The sequence below is a fragment of the Drosophila rhopaloa genome, unplaced genomic scaffold (genome assembly GCF_018152115.1).
Source record: "Drosophila rhopaloa isolate 14029-0021.01 unplaced genomic scaffold, ASM1815211v1 contig_163, whole genome shotgun sequence".
In the NCBI taxonomy this organism is placed as follows: domain Eukaryota; kingdom Metazoa; phylum Arthropoda; class Insecta; order Diptera; family Drosophilidae; genus Drosophila; species Drosophila rhopaloa.
The window spans coordinates 15,580,873-15,599,933 of NW_025335043.1; the positions used below are offsets into that span (position 1 = coordinate 15,580,873).

Genomic DNA, 19,061 nt, shown 5'->3' on the forward strand with positions numbered 1-19,061 from the left:
GCCAGTATATGAGGAAACTTCCCATTACATAGTTTTCACCAATTGCAGTATTCACTGTGCACATCCGTGTGAGATTTGTGGGTGGTTGGGGTGGACACAGCATCTGTGTGAGTGTATCATGTGGTGCTGGAAAATGTAATTTTGCCAATGGCCATTTTAATTGTGCTCGCTCGTCGATGGCCGTAAATTAAATTATGTCATGGTCAGAGCCCAACATGTTGTCATAACTCAAACTTTTTAATTACAAATATTATTATTTTATTTTATTTCACTAATGACCAATGTCTTCTCTCTCTCGTCCCCAAAAACAGAAACCTCAATTTTCACCGTGGAAGGCGTGCAGCTTTACACGGAGCCAAATCGACAGAATAAATGAAAGTTAAAGCAAGTCCTCTCCGTGGATGGCGTACGTTTCTACTGTTAGGGTCCCAGTCCCCAGATCCTCAGACCCCCAGCACCAATCACCCAATCACCATCCTCCAGGACTATCCGTCAGATCTGTCAATCAACCTATCGCATCATCCAGCAATCCAGCAATCGACAGCCATATATAAATGCAAGATGAACTTCTCGTGCGCGCAGAAGTTTTGTACTATAATTCTACGATACTTGTTAGTTATTAGTTCGATTTCGCAGTGAGTTTAGCTGAGGGAGCTTAGCAGAAGACATGCAACCAACGGCGGCATTTTATTTTCAGTCAAATTGCTTAAATTTAGTTTAGATTTCTCGCCATCCTGCAGTCGCGTCGAAAAAGGATACTCAGTTTAGTCAAAGCGCAGACATGGTTTTCTGTAATCTTTTGTAAGCTAAAAACAATTATACATTTAAAGGTAGCTTTTAGTGAGTGAATTGCCACTGTGGATTACGCAATATTTTCGTTTGCAATGAGTGAGAGATAATCATCATCGTGTCTGCATTATATAACATTCTCGTGTGTATTTCGTTTTCATTCTTTTCTCTTTAGTTTTTTTAGTCGATATTTTCAACGCGAATGTTCGGCTGACGAGTGTTTATTGAAAGTGCACTAAAAAATTGCTGATTGCCGACTGCTTTAATAGAGTGCAATTTAAACAAATTAATGAATTGGCGAGAATTTTGCCTCAACTATCAATTAATCAACCAAAATGCTTCTACCAGATGTGCGATCATTTCCAAGTAATTATTCAACTTAAATTTATATATGTTTTCAAATTTAAATATGCACAGCAGACATTTAAAGAAGCGATTCGCTCGCAGCTATTTTATTCTTCGTTTGATCGTATGATTTTTAACGCTTCCTTTGTCATTATTATAAATAAATAAATTCGCCACGCTGTTTAAGTGATAATTTTATATCTATTAAATGAATTTATGTAAAAAGCAAGTAAAACAATCTTAAAAGATATGTAAAACAAATAAATTTAAATCATCTTATCATTTAGGTTTGTTTTGTTCTCCTTTGTTTTTTTAATTAAACTTTTGAGTTCTTTTCGCAGAGAGTTGCTGCCGCGTGGATGATGATGGATTTCCTAGGAACATTTAGAAAAAGTATAATATCGAAAGGGAGGCTGGCGGATCACGAATCATAACATTTTCGATGCAAACGTAAGCGAATAGATAAACAATTAAACTAGCAAAAAAACGCAAATAGTAGAATCAAATTTTTAGCAATCAACCAAAAGTAAATTCGAGATAAAATAGCCATCAACTAAACACTAAAGTAACCTAACCAAGTATTTTACATAGAGTTCGTAGTGAGAAGAATCGAAACCAAGCCCAATCCATTTCCATACTCTAAGAAACGTATCGTATTTGGCCAAAAACGAGAGGACGCCCGAAATCTCCGGGTTCCACTAATATGCAAATGAGTTCAAAGAAGAGCTAACAAATGTGCAAATTGAAATCAAAGACACTTCACATGGTTTTGAAACAAGAAAATAAATCAAAAACGATTTGAGTAGAGCAAACTAAAGCGTAGAACAAAATATATTATGAATATCGTATAAATCGACGAGAAAGAAGAGCCAATTTGAGTTGTAGGCAATCAAATTGCTAAGATTCTCTGATTAAGACACGATTCTATGGAGATATCAAGCCCGTTAAGACAACTCGGTTAGGGCCACGTTTTAATAGCGTTAACCACAACCAGATTATATTTTGTAGCAAAAAGTAAAAGTCAAATTTAAACAAAAGCGAATTAAAAAACCAAATATTTCAAATGAATAAACTTTTTCTGTGATTTATGAAAAAAGTATGCAAACAAAAAGCACACACTAAAATACAGTGCAGCAAGGTAAACACACACAAAGTAAACAAAAACTAAAAAAGATAACAAATTAGGCACTTTAGAGAAACCCAGCAAGCGAAATTGTTTAGAATTGTTTGCTGCTGGCCGAAATGAATAGATACTTTGTTAAGGAGAAGCAAAATTTTGCACACAATTGAAATTTAGCAAGGAGGATGTTTACGCATTCCCTCCTCTTCGGTTTTCTGCGAATTTCCCCCAAATTTAATTATAGGATCGTGAAACAAAAGGTAACGCAGCATGGCAACGCACTTTGCACTTTTCCCATCCCGAAGGTTACGTCCATAGTTTATAAGCCAATGAGCCAATGGAACAAATCGAATCGAACGAAATTAGCGATGATGGAACAGGTTTTCGTTTTTGTTTCCGTTAAATGCAAAAGAAATGCTACTTTAATCAGCAAAAGAAATGATTTTTCGAAGCATTTTCCAACTAATTGATTATTTGCACAACATTCGAGATGAGCAAAGCAAACAAAAGATAATGGCGAAAACTAATCTAATCTAATAACGTAATCGAAACGAGTAATTAAACTAAGAGTGTTTTTAGCGGAACGTATTCTATGTAGTAGCTAAGCGGCAGGGTAATCCCTTCCTTCGGAACCCTGGGAACCCTGGAACGAAAGGTAAAACACATTCTCAACTTGGAGGACGGGAACGAGGAGAAACTTAAATATTTTTAATGCATTGAATTTGTCGTAAATATTTAATGTACCTTTGTTGAAAACAAAATAAATCTATTAACACAAATTACGAACTCTCGATGCGGTTAGGCGATAGTTTAGATGGAGCATGCAATTTTTATGTTTACCTCGTAAGCATTTTTGTATAGTTAAACGAAAACTGGGTACACAGCCCACACACACAACCCCCAAAAATATGAACGAAGAATGGAGAATTTTGTAAATATTTTTAGTTGATTTCTAAGTAGCGAAAGACGAACACAACCATATTCAACAAGAGAAGATGGGTAAATTTAACATGGAGAACACTAATTGTTTATGATTTAACAAGAAATGGATGGCAACTAAATACAATTTGAATAAGTTAAACCTGTACAATAATTTAATATTAAATAAAAAGCGGCCAAGGCCAATGAAAAGTAAAACATGGTGTTTGACTTAGAAGAATTTCAAGTGCTCTAGATACAAAAAAAAAAACACAAGCCACAAATTTTGGATAGGCTGCTCTGAAAATAACTCAATTCCAGGAATTGAAATAACTTTTTTGCGGAATGGAAAGTGTGCGAAAAAATGAAGGAGGCAAATGGGTAACACCCATGGGATCCATGAGCTTTAATTATATAAATTATACAACTGTTTTTTTGGGTAAGTAGAAAGCTATATACATACAAAGAAATATAGTCTCAATCGCTTTTTTTCCTCTCATCCAAAGATTGCGTCATTGCGACGGCAGTTCATCATGGTCACTAATAGACTCGGCTGACTTTTGGTATCTGCAGGCGGGCATCTCTAGTCATCACGAATTTTGTGCAGCTGGCCAACTCAAAAGGTTCCCCAAGTCCAATGAGCAACTCGGATGCAGCTGTAAACCTTCGGAAACCCATAAAACCCATCACCATTGTAATTGAGCAAAACAATCACAAGTGACATAATGCGGAAGATCGGAAAATCAAAGGTAAGCTCGTGAACAAGTTGCAAAGCCAAAGTGAGAAGGTAATTGCCTATCCATATCCATAGTTATTTTGTTCGTGAGGGTTTCATTATATCAGACGATGACGACTAAGGTCAAAATGCATATCAACAAAATCGCCATCGTAGGACTCTAAAAATAAATCTCAGTGGGGGGAAATCTCAGGGGGCATTTTTGGAATTTTCACTGCAGTGCCAGACATATGATTAGTCACCGTTTTATTTTTTTTCTTATTTTTTTTTTCTTATATATTTATTGTTGAACACGCCACACTAGGGTGGACCTTGTTTTCGTGTATTGTCAAATTATTTCCAAAGATCACACAAAAAAAGCGGATAGCGGGTGCTATATTCTTGGGTAAATCACGTGTGGTTATAGCCGGTGATAAGTTCATCAAGATGTGTGGTTATAGAAGACGACCCAGTGGTGTTGCAAGATTTCTTGCCAGACAGTTTGCATGTGACTCACCGTTTGCTAAGGTAAACCCTTTCTTATGGCTCAGTATATGAAAATGGCTAAAAGTTGAGGCAGGCCTATACGAATTGGCAATGAATGGGTTTTGCATATCATTGCCATGCAAAGTACGTAGTGAATTTTGAATGGTGAGGTAAGCGCATCAGTTGCATAAAATTATCTTGTAATTAGCATTAATGACTTGAGACTGAAGCTTCCGAAAAGTAGGTTTACTGGCAGTATACTTACTTAAGTGTTTACTTAGCACACAACTTTTAATAGATTTTAAAGAACAAACAACTTTTAATAGATTTTAAAGAACACACAACTTTTATAGATTTTAAAGAACATAAAATATGAGTCATTGCTTGTCTATACACAATATACAATACTCGAATGGAAAATTCTTTAAATTGGGTAGGTTTACCTTCATAGTTACTAATTAAGTTTTAAATAGCATTAAATACTACAACTGATACGTGTCAATTGTAATTGTTAGCAATGAAATAATATTTAAACTGATGAGTTATGACATTAGTTATACCAACTAACTAATTAGCATAATGCTACTGATACTGAAACTAAAGACTAAAGTTAAGTCCAAGACTTAGTTCTTAGTGGTAATCACTTGCCATTTTTGCACCAGCAATTAAAAATTCTCAGCTCGTATTCCACGTTCTAGACAGCTCTTCAAACCTTTTTGGCGTGCTAGGCATTTTAAGTGATCTCTTGAATGGTTGGCAAGCCAAAGAGGTGATCTCAGGGGATTTTTCTTAGCATTTTCAAGAGAGAAGTGTAAACAAAGATAATCCCTCTATAAAATACAACATTCAAGCATCTCACTAGAGCTTTCTGAAAAGCTCCTCTCGAAATGCAACAAGAAGCGAATGGGTCTTACTATACGCTTAGTTTATTAGCGAACCTCGAGCTGAACGGTCGTGCTTTTTTCTTATATATTATATATTCGGTTTTTCAAAGATCTTGCGTTTTTTCCAAGATCTTGGGTGGAGCCCAGCCAGGTGTTAGATTCTCGAATGATAGGCAGTGATTGGGTTAATTTTTGAGACGCGTAAACGAGGTGACATGATGAGGGCCCAATTAATGGTGATGGCCATCGTTTTGGTGATGACTGCGATCTGCGGTTTTGCCACCGGTGCTGTGCTGGAAGTCACCGATGCCCCTGCTCCATCCACAACCACCCAAAAGTGGCAGCGACTCAAACTTCCGAGTACGTTACAGTGCGAATACGGCAGACGATCGAAAGAGCCATCTAGTCCAAGGTGTCTTAATGACACATTCTGCTTCCTATATATAAAATTGTCTTTAATAAACACGAAGGCTAACAAAATTAAGACATAGCCTTCTTCAAAAGACAATTTTCTAATTTTTTCTACGAATATTGTAATAAAATGGAAATGATTTTACATTTAAAACCTTAACAAGGTCGTAAAATTCCAAGATTTTGAATTCTACTTCTGTTGTAGTAATTTCAAATTTGATTGCGAAATTATTGATGCACGTCCAAGATTTGAGCAATACATTAAATATTTTTAATAAAACGAATGAAGAAAAAGCTACAAAGCAAAAACGAGATTATGTCAAAGGAGAATTCGTATAAAATAGACACATGAAAAGCTTTGCACATCTGTTTTTTGTAGAAGGCAAAACACCGAGCAAAATAAAATAAATAAAACCTTTGTTAAAAACACAAACTGGTTAGCGTAACGTGGTGTTTGCTCTTTCGATCGTCCACTGTAAAGTGATTTTAAGGCTTGTCGACTTTTGGCCAGCAGGTTTCGTTTTGGCCAGAACAAGTTCAATGCGCCGCCTCGTGACTGACTGACTAAGTGTAGCGTCTCCCTTTTTTGTTTGCCAACCCCCAGGGTTCAGTGAGCAGCACTTCGATGCCGAGGGTCGACTACAAGGATCTGATGAGCAATCTGCACGATCGCGTCGGCGTCTTGGTGACCTTGGACGAGGACCAGCGCAACCGCCTGGAAGCCATCGATAAGAAGTGAGAACTGGTTTAGCATAGTCAACAGATCATAAATACTTTCGTGCAAAACCGGTAAAACAAAAAACGTGTGCCAAGAAATTTTGGAAACTTTTCTGTGACACTGCGATTTATTTGACAGAAGAATTTAATTTTAATTGACGACCGAACAGTGAGTGAATTGCCTACAAAAGAATGAGGTAATCGTTGAGCCTCATCAATTGCGGCCTTTTTTAGGTCAAATTTATTGTTATAGATTCGCAAGAATTCCTGCTGATTTTCGCACGCCGCCGGGGAATGTTTATAGATCGGTTCAGTTTGTTTGAATAATACATTTCACTCTTTAGGGGCTTTGCTTCTATTGAACCTCTTCGAATTGAAGTCAGAAATCAAATGTCAAATTCAAATTGAGTGAAGAGAAGACTGGGGCAATAAAAAACAGAAAGAGCTTTACCCACTTCTGGACTCAAGGGAATTCATAGTTTGTTCATTCCGAAGGCATTTCAAAGCTCTTATAATTTTTCTTTGTTTATTATCTCAGATTGGATCTCCTAAGAGAGAGCAATGCTGACCGAATGGAATCGATTAAGGCCCAGCAATTGGACTTCAAGCTGCGGTTGGACAGCTTCGAACATATTCAGCGGCTGTCGAGGGAAACTCTGGATGAGATTAAAGGTGAAACCGACCACATTTCCGGTCCACGGCGTGTTAGGGAGTCGAAACACAAGCTCAATAATCGTAAAAAGATGAATGGTAACCCAAAAATAGTTTAGAATTGTTGATGTTGTGTTTGTGACTCTGTGTATTAAACCCCTTATAAATAAATATTTAATAACGATAATTCTTTCTTAACAGCACTCTCACGACCTATCAGGGATGTTTCGCAGGATGGGAGTACTGGTGGGTCTTACAATCCCAGTGTAATAGATTCAAATCGCCTGGATTCCTTGGCCACTCTTTTGACTTCCACTCGTCTCGGTGTGAGATCAGCGCAGCTTGAAGTGACCAATCTTTCATGGAAAATTAGGTAAGGATTTATAAATAGCACTGCATATATTTTAAAACTTATCACAAACGTTTGTTTTTCATAAAAAGCTTTTAATTTGAAGATAAAACTCGTTCAAGATAACATGAACAAGATTAAATAGCCAAAAATTATATACTTGACAAATATTGCAATTGGCAAACGTCCAACTTTGCACTGCAAATGAATTAATTGTTTGCTGTTTAGTGGAGATTAGATTAGATTGTTTACATACATTAATCTTTCTTTTTCCTGAATTTAAAATGAAATAAATTATAAATTAAAGTATATTAATCCAAAATGTATCACTTTCAGGGCTCAGAATAAACTTGTACAGGAGTTGGCCCTTTTGATAAGAAACTCCCACAATCCAACTGGCAGTTCACATAGCCTCCCAACGCCAGACAGCTGCGAGTATTACGAGCTCGGACACGACGGAATCCTAAAGATAAAGCTCACTCCGACATCCGATTCCTTCTACGTGTCCTGCGAAAAAGATTGGACAGTGATCCTGAGTCGCACCTCCGATGATGTGAGCTTTGAACGTGGCTGGCAGGATTATAAGGAAGGCTTCGGCAACGTGGCTGGGGATTTCTTCATTGGTCTAATCAAACTCAATGCCCTGACCTCATCGGCTTTGCATGAGCTAAGGATCGAGATGGAGGACTATACGGGCGTCAAAGCGAATGCGACCTATTCCCTCTTCGCCATTGGCGGCGAAAGCGAGCTGTTCCCCCTAAGTTTGTTGGGGAAATTCAATGCTAGCATGACCGACACGGCAGGCGATGCCCTGTCTTACCATGCCGGTGCCAAATTCAGCACATTAGACAATGATAATGACAACTGCCTAGACTGCAACTGTGCTATGAGGCACAAGGGAGCTGGGTGGTATATAAATTGTGCCACCAGCAACTCGTTCGGCCAACATTTCCCTGAGCGCTTCGCTGAAGCTGGTGAGACCGGAATCTTTTGGGACACCTTCCGAGGACGAGATTACTCCGTGAAAAAGGTGCGCTGGATGATACGCGCCATTAAAGCATCGGACGTGCTATAATATATCTGTGCATTTGTTCACATCCGACTGCCATCTCAGAAATCAGGGACTACCCACAATCGATTGCATGCATTTGAACTCTAGCTTTAGCTTTAAATCTCTCTGCCCACACGCACATAATATTTATGGAAAATTACTTAATACTTAGATGATACATTGATGTTTAGCACAAGTTGCCTAAAGACTCGTCATGTGTGGGAGATTTTCCCTAATCGATCGATTAGCGGAACGCAAGCTATATTTTGGGTATAAAAAGGTGGGATTGAAATGGAAACTCTGCTTGTTCGAGAGCGTGAAGTGTAGACATGGCCAAGTCCAGTTTTTGTCTAGTCCCGATCCTGTGCCAGTTTTTGGGATTACACGCCGCTCTGCTGGATTCTTTGGTGGATGAGAGCAAGATTTACTATCTGAAATCATCGGGGGATGTGCTCCTGGAAAATGTGGACATGTTAGAGTCGGTGGAAGCCGTCAAGTTGATCGTTCATGGTTATCTGGGATCACGCACCCATGGCTCTATAATGCCTTTGAGAAATGGTGAGAGTTCAAATTTAAATTACTGGAAACTTAGCCTAGTTTGGATACTATGAGTTTATTTTGAGTACTATTTGATCTTGTAAAAACGTCAAATCTCTAAGCTTACACAGCCCAAGGTTATGAGAATGTGCTGGTGGCTGACTGGGGACCAGTGGCCAGTTTAGATTATCCCACCTCCCGCTTGGCTGTTAAGAAAGTGGCTCGGATTCTGGCGAAATCATTGAGAGACTTCCTCCAGCGACATGGCGTAAATCTAGAAAGTGTCCATGTCATAGGTCACAGCCTGGGAGCTCATATTGCAGGGCGCATTGGCCTCTACTTTAATGGCACTTTGGGCAGAGTTACGGGATTGGACCCGGCACTTCCCCTTTTTTCAAGTCGATCGGATGATAGTTTGCACTCGAATGCGGCTCAGTTTGTGGATGTGATCCACACAGATTACCCTCTGTTCGGAGACATAAGACCTCGAGGGAAAGTCGACTTTTATCCCAATTTCGGGCAGGCTCCACAACCAGGATGCGAAAATTTGGATGTGGTTGCAGCCAGTAAGCTACTGCATGAGGCTTGTAACTATGATTATTTTATTATTTTTCCATTTCTTTGAATATTTATATATTTATCAGATAGTTGCAGTCACAATAGGGCAGTCATGTTTTACGCAGAATCTATTGGAATGAAGAACAATTTTCCAGCCATTTCATGCAGTCTGAGGGCAATTAAAAGTCGACAAGTTAAAAACTGCTTAAAAGACAAATCTGAATCAAACAAAACTGGTATTGATGATAAAGATCAAACCGTATTTATGGGCGAACATGTCAATCAAAAGTTAGTATGGAAGTTTTTAAATGGATTTTTAAAATTAATTCGACTTTTTTGCAGCGCCACCTTGTATTTTTATTTGGCAACCAATGCAGCACCACCCTACGGCCAAGGCAAGAACTCACGTTTTTAGTTGTTTTTTAAGAACGAACAATAGGTGGCGACTGTTGACCATCTATGCAAATATGTATTTGTATAACAATATAAATATACCTAGTTTTATATTAATCTAAACAGAAAAATAAATAAAAGCAAACAGTATTAAAAATAATATTTGATTTTATTGATCTCAACGAATTTAAATTATAACCGTATTTTTGAACTATTTATTTTGTAGCATACTTTTGGGCTGCCGATTAATTAATGTTGCGTGCATTTAGGCGCTGCTTGACAACGATAACAACAACAACAAAAACTGTTACAACAACAACAAATTACAAAAACAACAAATTACAAAAACAACAAATTACAAAAACAACAACAACAAATTACAAAAACAACAACAACAAATTACAAAAACAACAACAACAAATTACAAAAACAACAACAACAAATTACAAAAACAATAACAACAAATTACAAAAACAACAACAACAAATTACAAAAACAACAACAACACATTACAACAACAACAACAACAAATTACAACAACAACAAATTACAACAACAACAAATTACAACAACAACAAATTACAAAAACAACAACAACAAATTACAAAAACAACAACAACAAATTACAACAACAACAAATTACAAAAACAGCAACAAATTACAAAAACAACAACAACAAATTACAACAACAATAAATCTATTACAAAAACAACAACTAAATTACAAAAAAAAACAAAAATAATTACAACAAAAACGTTGGCAGCAACAGCAAGAAGTACGTAGAGAACAACAATAAAAACCTATTGTACAAAAATAATAAAAGCTGTTGACATTAACAATTGACCAAATGCCACCTTTAAGAAATTAAAATGCAAAAGCGCAGTCGTTTCCCAGAAGTATTTTATACTTTATTAACGGTATTTATTTACAAAACGCCTAATATAATTCTTAAAAGTCTAATTAACAATTGCTAGAATTGCTAGAAAAATTCATAATAGAACTAATTGATTTAGAAAGGGAGCTCTTTGACGGCCTCTTGTCCAGAGATCGCTTGTGTGTCCTCGCTTCAGCCTTCTTCATTCAATCGGATTGCAGCGGCTCGAATGCTGGATTATCTGGTCCCTCATGTCGGATTGTGAAGTTCGCTGGTTATGAAACAGGCAACCAATCTTGCTGGAAGTGCAACCTAGAAGAAAAAAAATATTTTCTTTATTAAATTGTTAATAAAATAAGCATTAAATCTAAACTAAATTAATAAAGCACTTATTGATAAGAAACAGTAAAATTTTTAAAATGTATTTTGTAAATTTTAATTAAGATAATAATAATTTGATATTATTCATTTTTTGTATCATTCAGTTTTGACTTTGAATTCCCTTGTCTTCTCTAAAATCAAACTGAAGCCCGCACCAAATTCGAATTAGAGCAGAACATTGGTCATTGGCACGTACCCCCTCCGAGAGCTCTTAACCCTCGACAGCCCCCGCCCCATGAACTACCCAACCATTCAACCATCGCCAGAATCAAAAGTCAACAACTCTCGCTTTGTTTTACTTTCCCAGCAAACAGAAATTAAAGCCAGAGGAAAAAGCAAAACGAGTGGCGGACAGGAAAAGCCAACGCATGACACAAATTCAGGGAAGAAAGGTGGTGGCAGAACAAAAAGGCGACTGCCGTGCGAATGGAGAAAACTGCCTAATGCCCAAAGGGAAATGATGGAGATATTGAGAACGCATATGAGAAGAGCAAAAACCCAAAAAATAGTCGAGACTTTGGCGCGCGGCATTCGGTAAACAAAGGAAAAACATTCAGCAAACAGAAACGGAAAACAGAAACTCGCTGGTTGACCGAGCATCAATAGAGCGGCTAACTTGCTGGATTTTCACCGCGGAAAAACTGGGGAAAAACAAAGGAAAAGCTTGGCCCGAAACGCGGGAGTTTCCTGTGCACAGGGCGGCTAATGAAGCCTGAAATCGATTTGTGGAATGATACAATGCTGTGTTCCCCTATGATCGAGTTGAGCGAAGGGTGATCACCACCTGAAACACCTGTGCCACCCACATTTTCTTTGGCATCCAGTGGACATGCGATCGACAGCCAGCTGTTGCCATCCCGAAATCCCCAAATTTACAGCATTCCTTCTCCTTTTGGTGGCATTCTCCTTTTCAGAGTGAATTTACGATCGCTGCCTTTGTTTACTTCTCTTCATTAGTGCTCTTTTTATTGGCCTCTCCTTCTAAATGCAGACTTCTATACTAGCCTCACGCATTCCAAACACTTGGAAAAAAATTCTTGGTCTGCCAGGTTATATAATAGAGAATTCCTGAATAGGACATTCTAAACCTGTTTTTTAAAGGAGTAATGTGAGTGCTAAAAATTTTGTAACTGATTGGTTTTATAATAATATAATAAATATAATGAATATAATGAATGCAAAAATGAATTGATTTTAAAGCTAAGCTATTGGAAGGTAAGAAGTCAAAGACTTTTCCCTCAGTGAAGTTGCCCGCTGGCGACGCAAAGGAAACAAAAGCGGGGCCAAGCACCATCACACCATCTTACCACCGAAGTCGAGGTGTCAAGTGTTTTGCGTTATCTTCTGCGGTTGCTGCCTCTTGTTTGTGGGCCAACATCATGGAGTTTGGATGCCAGAGCCGAAGAGGCTTCAGACCGCCGACGTGCCTGCTTCTCGAATTGCGTCAAAAATTATCGCCATTAAATGTAGATGAGCGTTTAGTTGTAAAGTTATTGGCCCATAAATAACCTCTGGGTCTGCAGTTATCCGCATCCAGGTATCTGTAGAATTTTGCGAAGGGGGACTGTTTGTTCTCTTCATTCATAAAACGAATGTGATTTATGAACCGATGCGCTTGCGGAACTTTTGATTGCCATCCCAATAAGGATGATAGTCGATGTTAATTGAAATTCATTCTCTGATTGAGCGAGAATTTAGTGAAATAAAAAATGGGTGACTAAAGGGAGGGGTAGATTTTACTAGACGAAAATTATGTGTCGGTTTAAAGTCATTTTTTAATGGTTTGAATCTTATGTCTGCTTAAAAGGAAAATAACTCTAAGTGCTTTTATGTTTTTTCCTTTAAAGATCACGTCCTATTTTTTAAAAGATTTGTTTGAATGTTCTGTTGAAATCAAAAAACTATATCCCAGGGTTATATAACAATAATTTCAGAACTAAGTAATTGACAAATTTTGAATACTTGCTCAACGTGGGAGCACAAAAAAATAAATAGAACGAAATGTCTTACAAATTCATTAAGTTTTGATTATTAAGATTATCTTTAGGCAGCCAAATAAACATAATTGATACTAGTGTGGTACTAAGTTTCGTACTAAAAGGTGTGCAATAGCCACCAAAATCAATTAACTCTCAAGTCAGTTCCTCGTCCTTTCTGCTCCACTGTTCAACCCCCCGCTGTCGCATTTTAACTTATATAATTCCTCACATGTTTTGACACATTTCTTAATGGCACCACACACACGCACACTCAGCAAAAGATACAGGTATGAAAAGTAAAAAAAAAGGGACCCAAAGGCAAGACAAAATGAACAAATGCAAACACAAAGTCGAGGAGACAAGAAGAGAAATGATATTGTAATTGGCAATCGTTGTTGTGCATAAATCACATGCATAAATTTCCGACCTGAAGGCATATTCTACAAAGGCAAAAGCCCCCCGTCCCTCGTCCTTTATCCTTAACCCCCTACTGCCCGCCACGTCGTTAGTTGAACTCGAATGTTGTTTTCCAATTGGAAAGTTTTTCATTAACTAATTGAACATTTTATGGGAGACGGGGAAAGGTGAAGGTGTCGTGGCCAGGACTTGCAAGGAGTCGCGGAGGGGGCGGGGGGGGACCACAATGGCGCCAATATTGAATGGCAAACAGAAAGGACAACCCCACCCCCATTTTCCCGTTTTCCCGCTTTCCGCTTTTCCACCTCTCAAAAAACAGGCCATGGCAAGACAATGAACGGACAATGTTAGACAGCCGGGACACGAAAGGACGATGGCCCAAATGGGCAAACAAACACAGGCACACAGATACACACACACACTATCACACACAGGGACATCAAGCTGACATCCTGCGGGTGTCGCTGTGTGTGTGTGTGTGTCTTCTGTATCTGTGTGTGGCCACAATAATTTACGAGCACACGCTTCGCTTCCGTTTTGCAGATGCTCTTCGAGTTTTGGGAAACATTTGGTTGGTTGTAAGCTTGGTAACATTTAGGGTATTCCCTAGTCTTTCTAGGGAGACAAACTATGTATTTATAAATTATAATTTAGTTCTTAGTGCCTCAAAAGATAAATAAGAGGGACACTGAAATTACCTTTCATTTATTTAAGAGTACATTAATTGTTTTTAAAACATCTTCTTTTTATATGCTTTGTCATATTACTACTCCTGTTTTTTTATAATATAGTTAATAAACACTTTAAATCTTTGTAAATAGAAACTAAACAATTTCAGTTTAAAGTATTGTAAAAACTACGTAGACACTTAATAGATATATGATATAACCTTCATAGAAATCTAAATATTTATTCAAGGTTCTTTAGAACTTACGCACCTGTTTTTATGAATATTCAAATATCGATTTATAGTTATTTTTTTCGCCATATAACTTATTCGATTTGCTTTAATGGCGCCAATTTATTGAACGATTATAAAAATTTGAATATTTTGTAGATATTTATGGTTCATATTTATTGTCTTGACACCTTGCGGCACTATTAACCCATTACATTTGCGTAAGTAGAAATTATTAAAATTTTCCACAAATTGTCGCACGTCACAAGGTATTCCCTCGGTTCATCATTATGGCGTTTAGGTTTTATTCTCCCTTTAACGTACAAATAAAGTTGGAAATTTGCATAGCCGTCTGGACTGGCTTCTCTTCTCTTCTGTTCTGTTCTCCCCCTGAACCCCCTCCTCCTTCCACCCCTTTCCATTATCCTGGCGGATATTAAACATTAGCGCGTGCTGGACACATCCTTGTCCACCCGACGACTCCTGCCACCAAAAATAATTAAGGTGAAAATTGCTGTCGACACGCAAAGTCCAAGCGAAAAGGTGGCAAAGGTAGAGAGTCAAAACCAGAACTGAAAATTTTGTTTTTTTTTCGGCCCTGTGTCGCTGAGAAATGACCAGAAAACGAGAGAAAAAGCAGCTGATAAACCGCCCGATTGGAGATGACTAATGAAACCTATTAGCCCTGTGACAGATGAGTCGAAGTGGAAGTCAAAGTCGAAGTCGCTGGGAGCTGTGACCGCGATGATGGATAAGCTCATTAAAGACAAAGGCCCGCGGATCATTACCGATCATTCGGTAGCGGCTCCTTCTGCGCTGACCCCCGGATTAATTGAATTCCCCCGGTGGTCAATCCGCTTTGACATTTTCTTTTATCAGTCTAGTGGAGTCGAATCAATCAAGCCAGCAAACTCAGTCCGTTCACGGCATTCGTGGGCACTCGGAAATTCCACTGGCGCTTCAAAGGCTTCGCAATGCGCTGGTTCAGGAAGAAACTGCGGCCATAATCCACGGGCTTTAGTCTTCGTACATAACCTTCTGGCAGTTCGTCCACATGGCAGCTAATCTGCAGATACTCCAGAGAGTCATCCACTACTATCTTTTCTATAGAGCACTTTTGGGGGATTGGTAATGGAAAGAAGTCTCTTAGCAAACACTCTTACATGATCTGCCCGATGCACCAAATCGTCTTGGATCTCCTGGATTTCTTGGCCACGACAGGCGAGAATCGCTTAAACAAAAATATAGATCCCATAAAGTACCCCTTATATATATTTCACAAACTCCAACTTACGCTCCTTCATTTTTATATGGTCATCGATTAGGTGGAGCGCCAGAAAAGATACCGCCACAAAAAGCAACGTAAGGCAGCGCCGTGAATTTGGACCCATTTTGGAATTTAATTTACTAGAGACTGATGTGAATTTTGATGTGTGTACGAGGGAGTACTAAAATCAAGGCCTTTCCAGATTTAAAAACATTAAATAAAATGGCACAGAAAACAAGAAAGGAAAGCTAACTTCGGGCGGAGCCGAAGTTGAAATACCCTTGCAGAATATTCTTCAAATTATATTCTCCAAAATTATTCATATGATGCATTCTTAATACTCATAAAAAATCCCAACTTCCCAACTTTAAAAACACCAAAGTTATGGCATTTCCAATCGTTCAGTTATGTATATGGCAGCTATAGAATATAGTCGGCCGATCCTTATGAAATTTGATATGTCGGATTGATTGGGCAAAAATAAAACCCATAGAAAATCCCAACTTCCTAACTTAACAAACACTAAAGTTATGGCATTTCCGATCAATCAGTTATATGGCAGCTATAATATATAGTCGGCCGATCCTTATGAAATTTGGTAGGTCGGATTAATTGGCCAAATATAAAACCCATAGAAAATCCCAACTTCCTAACTTTACAAACACCAAAGTTATGGCATTTCCGATCAATCAGTTATATAGCAGCTATAGGATATAGTCGGCCGATCCTTATGAAATTTGGTACGTCGGATTGATTGGCCAAATATAATACCCATAGAGAGTCCCAACTTCCTAACTTAACAAACAGCAGAGTTATGGCATTTCCGATCAATCAGTTATATGGCAGCTATAGGATATAGTCGGCCGATCCCGGCCGTTCCGACTTATATACTGCGTGCAAAGGAAAGAAGGGTGTGTGCAAAGTTTCAATTCGATATCTTTAAAACTGAGAGACTAGTTCGCGACAGACGGACAGACAGACGGACAGACAGACGGACAGACGGACAGACGGACATGGCTATATCAACTCAGGAGGTGATCCTGATCAAGAATATATATACTTTATAGGGTCGGAGATGTCTCCTTCACTGCGTTGCACACTTTTGACCAAAATTATAATACCCTCTGCAAGGGTATAAATATATAAAATAGTCTAGTATTATTGCAATTTTTAAGTTAACCAAATCATAACAGATTTTGGCTGCCCTTCTTAACAAACCAATAGATTATATCACCTGAACTCTTATCAAAATTAGGAGACCCCATCAAACCATAAAGTATGTTTAGTGCGAATTAACGCTTACCAAAAATCAGAACCTTTCGGCTTTTGTTTCTAGCGCTGGTAAACTTTTCCAATTGGCCATAAAAATCAACAGAAAATCGTTTGATGGAGAGCACCATAAACGAAAACAAACAGATAAGACATTTTACAACCACTTCGCAGCAGAAAAAAGATAAACAAATAGAAAAGGCAACCTTATATGGAAATTTAGGCGGAATTGGGGTTCACCAAACAAATTTCATAATTTGCATGTCGCATTCGGAGAAAAGTTCTCGGCATTGATAAACTTTTCCGATTCGCCATAAAAATCGATAGAAAATCTTATGGAAATTTTCGGCTGTCAGTGTCGAATAACGAATACCAAATACCGAGTACCGAATCGAGTAATGTCTGAAGTCTGGCCGATGTCTGCTCTGTCTGACGTGGACTGGTGGGTTTCTGGGTTTGGCCAGATTATTGTTACGTTTATGATTTAATTTCACACGAATTTATATTATTTCGGTGCAATTGTTTTGTGCGTCGTCGCATTTATGGTGTATCAGTTGTTTATGGCTTGTGGCCAAGGCGAGCGTTCAAAACAGAGATTTCACAACCCAAAACGGAGAGACTTGTTGGCCCAATCAATAATTATCATTGGCTGTAGTTAGAGGCAGATGGCTTTGGTGTGGGAGGCCTTGGCTTTCTCTGCTCCTGCCCACAGCTCGCGTTTAATTAATTGCCGCGTGAAATTAATTTCAATCCAATTGTGCAGTCGCATCATTAGCAGTTGGGTCCCGAAACCTGCTGAGTAAGCAATGATATCGTTTGTAAGTTGCCCCCATGCCATCGAGATCCCAGATCCCAGATCACAGATCCCCGATCCCATCCACTCTCAAGTGCCATATCGTTTTTACTTCGCTTCGAGTGGGCTTGAAAGGTGATTAACGCGATCATAGAAATGATGTCGGAGGAGTACTGGGGCTCATCTTTCCAACACCTGAAGTGGGACAGGGAAACGGGAATATTATGGAGGCCTTTCACTGGGAGAAAATAGCACCTAAAATGGTCTACAACTCATCACCAGTCAATGAAATAAAATGGGTCAAAGAGATCTGTGACTCAAGGTCGTTTAAAATAGTTTGCATTTATATTTCGCAAACATTTATGGAATACTATCATACCTATAATAACCATTGACCTATTTTACCTGTAATACCTATAAATAAAGTACCCCATCACCCCATTTATTAATAGTCCACAGAGGACAGTATAAAATAAAAAATTTTACGCAAAAAAAAAAAAATTAGGGATGCTGTTATTCAAAAAGTTGGTGTTCTACAACATTAAAGTATTCTTGCAAAATATTTTAAAGTGCCTATATAGTAATAGTGTCCAATAGTAAAGTTATAAATATCATTTAAGTTATGACAGGATATTTACAAAGCAAACACTAAGTTTTTGCCATCACTGGTTAATAAATATGGCAAACTATATAAAAGACAACCCACTTCGATAACTATTTTATTTATTAATTGGGCTTTGGGTAATTTCAAAATATTTTTCTCAGTGTGCCATAGATCGTTAGATGCTTAGATCATGACTCTTTCTTTCTTTCTGCGTTTGCGCACGCGCTAAATGTCAAAAAAGTGCCCATGAAGCTGAGGAAGAATCAGCCGCCTGCTGTTACCCCTGCCACGCCCCCCGCCCACAAACCGAAAATGACACGCCCTCAGGCGGGCCGCCCACTTGGAACATGTCGAATCATTCATTCAACGAAACGAAACCAAAATGTGGGCTGCGAGGTGTTGAAAGGCAAAAGACGAAAAGCGAAAACCGAAATGAAAAATCCAAAAGGCATTTTGTGTGCATTTGTAATTTGTGGAGCTGCACAGCACTGTGCTGTCATTATTTTCTGTAACATTTAGCGAAATCATTAATAATTGTTGCCGCCGCTGCAGCAGCGACACAGATACGCACTTAAAAATTGTCAGACGACAACGAAGTCTACGACTTTGGTGTTAACTTGATTAGCATTCGCATAAATTTCGCAGTTGCATCTTG

The 19,061-nt window shown here is 38.3% G+C and overlaps 4 protein-coding genes and 1 long non-coding RNA gene across 15 annotated transcripts in view; 3 read left to right on the forward strand and 2 right to left on the reverse strand.

Annotated features, from left to right (window-relative positions):
• LOC108037909 (cyclin-dependent kinase 14) overlaps nucleotides 1-3,391 on the forward strand; it is a 107,253-nt gene extending 103,862 nt beyond the window's left edge. For all 8 annotated transcript variants that reach the window (XM_044457531.1, XM_044457528.1, XM_044457529.1 and 5 more), the window contains one exon: nucleotides 312-3,391. In XM_044457531.1, the coding sequence (XP_044313466.1) occupies nucleotides 312-376 (65 nt within the window). In that variant the 3' untranslated portion in view covers nucleotides 377-3,391. The remainder of the gene's footprint in view (nucleotides 1-311) is intronic.
• An 80-nt stretch (nucleotides 3,392-3,471) lies between these two features.
• On the forward strand, nucleotides 3,472-8,632 carry LOC108038740 (angiopoietin-4). Of its 3 annotated transcripts, none has more exons than XM_017115560.2 (5): nucleotides 5,245-5,617; nucleotides 6,273-6,403; nucleotides 6,924-7,135; nucleotides 7,238-7,409; nucleotides 7,722-8,632. In XM_017115560.2, exons 1-5 carry the CDS (start codon nucleotides 5,564-5,566, stop codon nucleotides 8,458-8,460), a joined length of 1,308 nt encoding a protein of 435 aa, XP_016971049.2. In that variant the 5' UTR covers nucleotides 5,245-5,563; the 3' UTR covers nucleotides 8,461-8,632. The 3 variants fall into 3 exon arrangements, with proteins under 3 accessions (XP_016971051.2, XP_016971049.2, XP_016971050.2); XM_017115561.2 differs by having other exon boundaries at nucleotides 5,256-5,617; nucleotides 6,924-7,057; XM_017115562.2 differs by lacking the exons at nucleotides 5,245-5,617; nucleotides 6,273-6,403 and adding an exon at nucleotides 3,472-3,921.
• Nucleotides 8,633-8,743: 111 nt separating this feature from the next.
• On the forward strand, nucleotides 8,744-10,084 carry LOC108038741 (lipase member H-A). Of its 2 annotated transcripts, none has more exons than XM_017115566.2 (4): nucleotides 8,744-8,994; nucleotides 9,096-9,560; nucleotides 9,618-9,819; nucleotides 9,874-10,084. In XM_017115566.2, exons 1-4 carry the CDS (start codon nucleotides 8,766-8,768, stop codon nucleotides 9,944-9,946), a joined length of 969 nt encoding a protein of 322 aa, XP_016971055.2. In that variant the 5' UTR covers nucleotides 8,744-8,765; the 3' UTR covers nucleotides 9,947-10,084. The 2 variants fall into 2 exon arrangements, with proteins under 2 accessions (XP_016971055.2, XP_016971056.2); XM_017115567.2 differs by having other exon boundaries at nucleotides 9,096-9,539.
• Nucleotides 10,085-10,806: 722 nt separating this feature from the next.
• Nucleotides 10,807-19,061, reverse strand: part of LOC123037406 — a 115,228-nt gene continuing 106,973 nt past the window's right edge. The window contains exon 3 of the long non-coding RNA XR_006417478.1: nucleotides 10,807-11,110. This is a non-coding gene — a long non-coding RNA (uncharacterized LOC123037406). The remainder of the gene's footprint in view (nucleotides 11,111-19,061) is intronic.
• LOC108046098 lies at nucleotides 15,339-15,926 on the reverse strand. Its single transcript, XM_017125661.2, has 3 exons — nucleotides 15,768-15,926; nucleotides 15,637-15,704; nucleotides 15,339-15,587 (listed from the first exon to the last, which is right to left on the reverse strand). The coding sequence occupies exons 1-3, from the start codon at nucleotides 15,862-15,864 to the stop codon at nucleotides 15,372-15,374; spliced, it is 381 nt and encodes a 126-aa protein (XP_016981150.2). The 5' UTR covers nucleotides 15,865-15,926; the 3' UTR covers nucleotides 15,339-15,371.

Coding starts and splice junctions, on each gene's coding strand:
- LOC108038740 (XM_017115560.2), top strand. CDS start 5,564: ATGCCCCTGCTCCATCCACAACCACCCAAAAGTGGCAGCGACTCAAAC. Junction 6,404..6,923: donor CTGGAAGCCATCGATAAGAA/GTGAGAACTGGT, acceptor TTATTATCTCAG/ATTGGATCTCCTAAGAGAGA. Junction 7,136..7,237: donor TAATCGTAAAAAGATGAATG/GTAACCCAAAAA, acceptor CTTTCTTAACAG/CACTCTCACGACCTATCAGG.
- LOC108046098 (XM_017125661.2), bottom strand. CDS start 15,864: ATGGGTCCAAATTCACGGCGCTGCCTTACGTTGCTTTTTGTGGCGGTA. Junction 15,705..15,767: donor CCATATAAAAATGAAGGAGC/GTAAGTTGGAGT, acceptor TTTTTGTTTAAG/CGATTCTCGCCTGTCGTGGC. Junction 15,588..15,636: donor TGGTGCATCGGGCAGATCAT/GTAAGAGTGTTT, acceptor ATCCCCCAAAAG/TGCTCTATAGAAAAGATAGT.
- LOC108038741 (XM_017115566.2), top strand. CDS start 8,766: ATGGCCAAGTCCAGTTTTTGTCTAGTCCCGATCCTGTGCCAGTTTTTG. Junction 8,995..9,095: donor TATAATGCCTTTGAGAAATG/GTGAGAGTTCAA, acceptor CAAATCTCTAAG/CTTACACAGCCCAAGGTTAT. Junction 9,820..9,873: donor GGCGAACATGTCAATCAAAA/GTTAGTATGGAA, acceptor ACTTTTTTGCAG/CGCCACCTTGTATTTTTATT.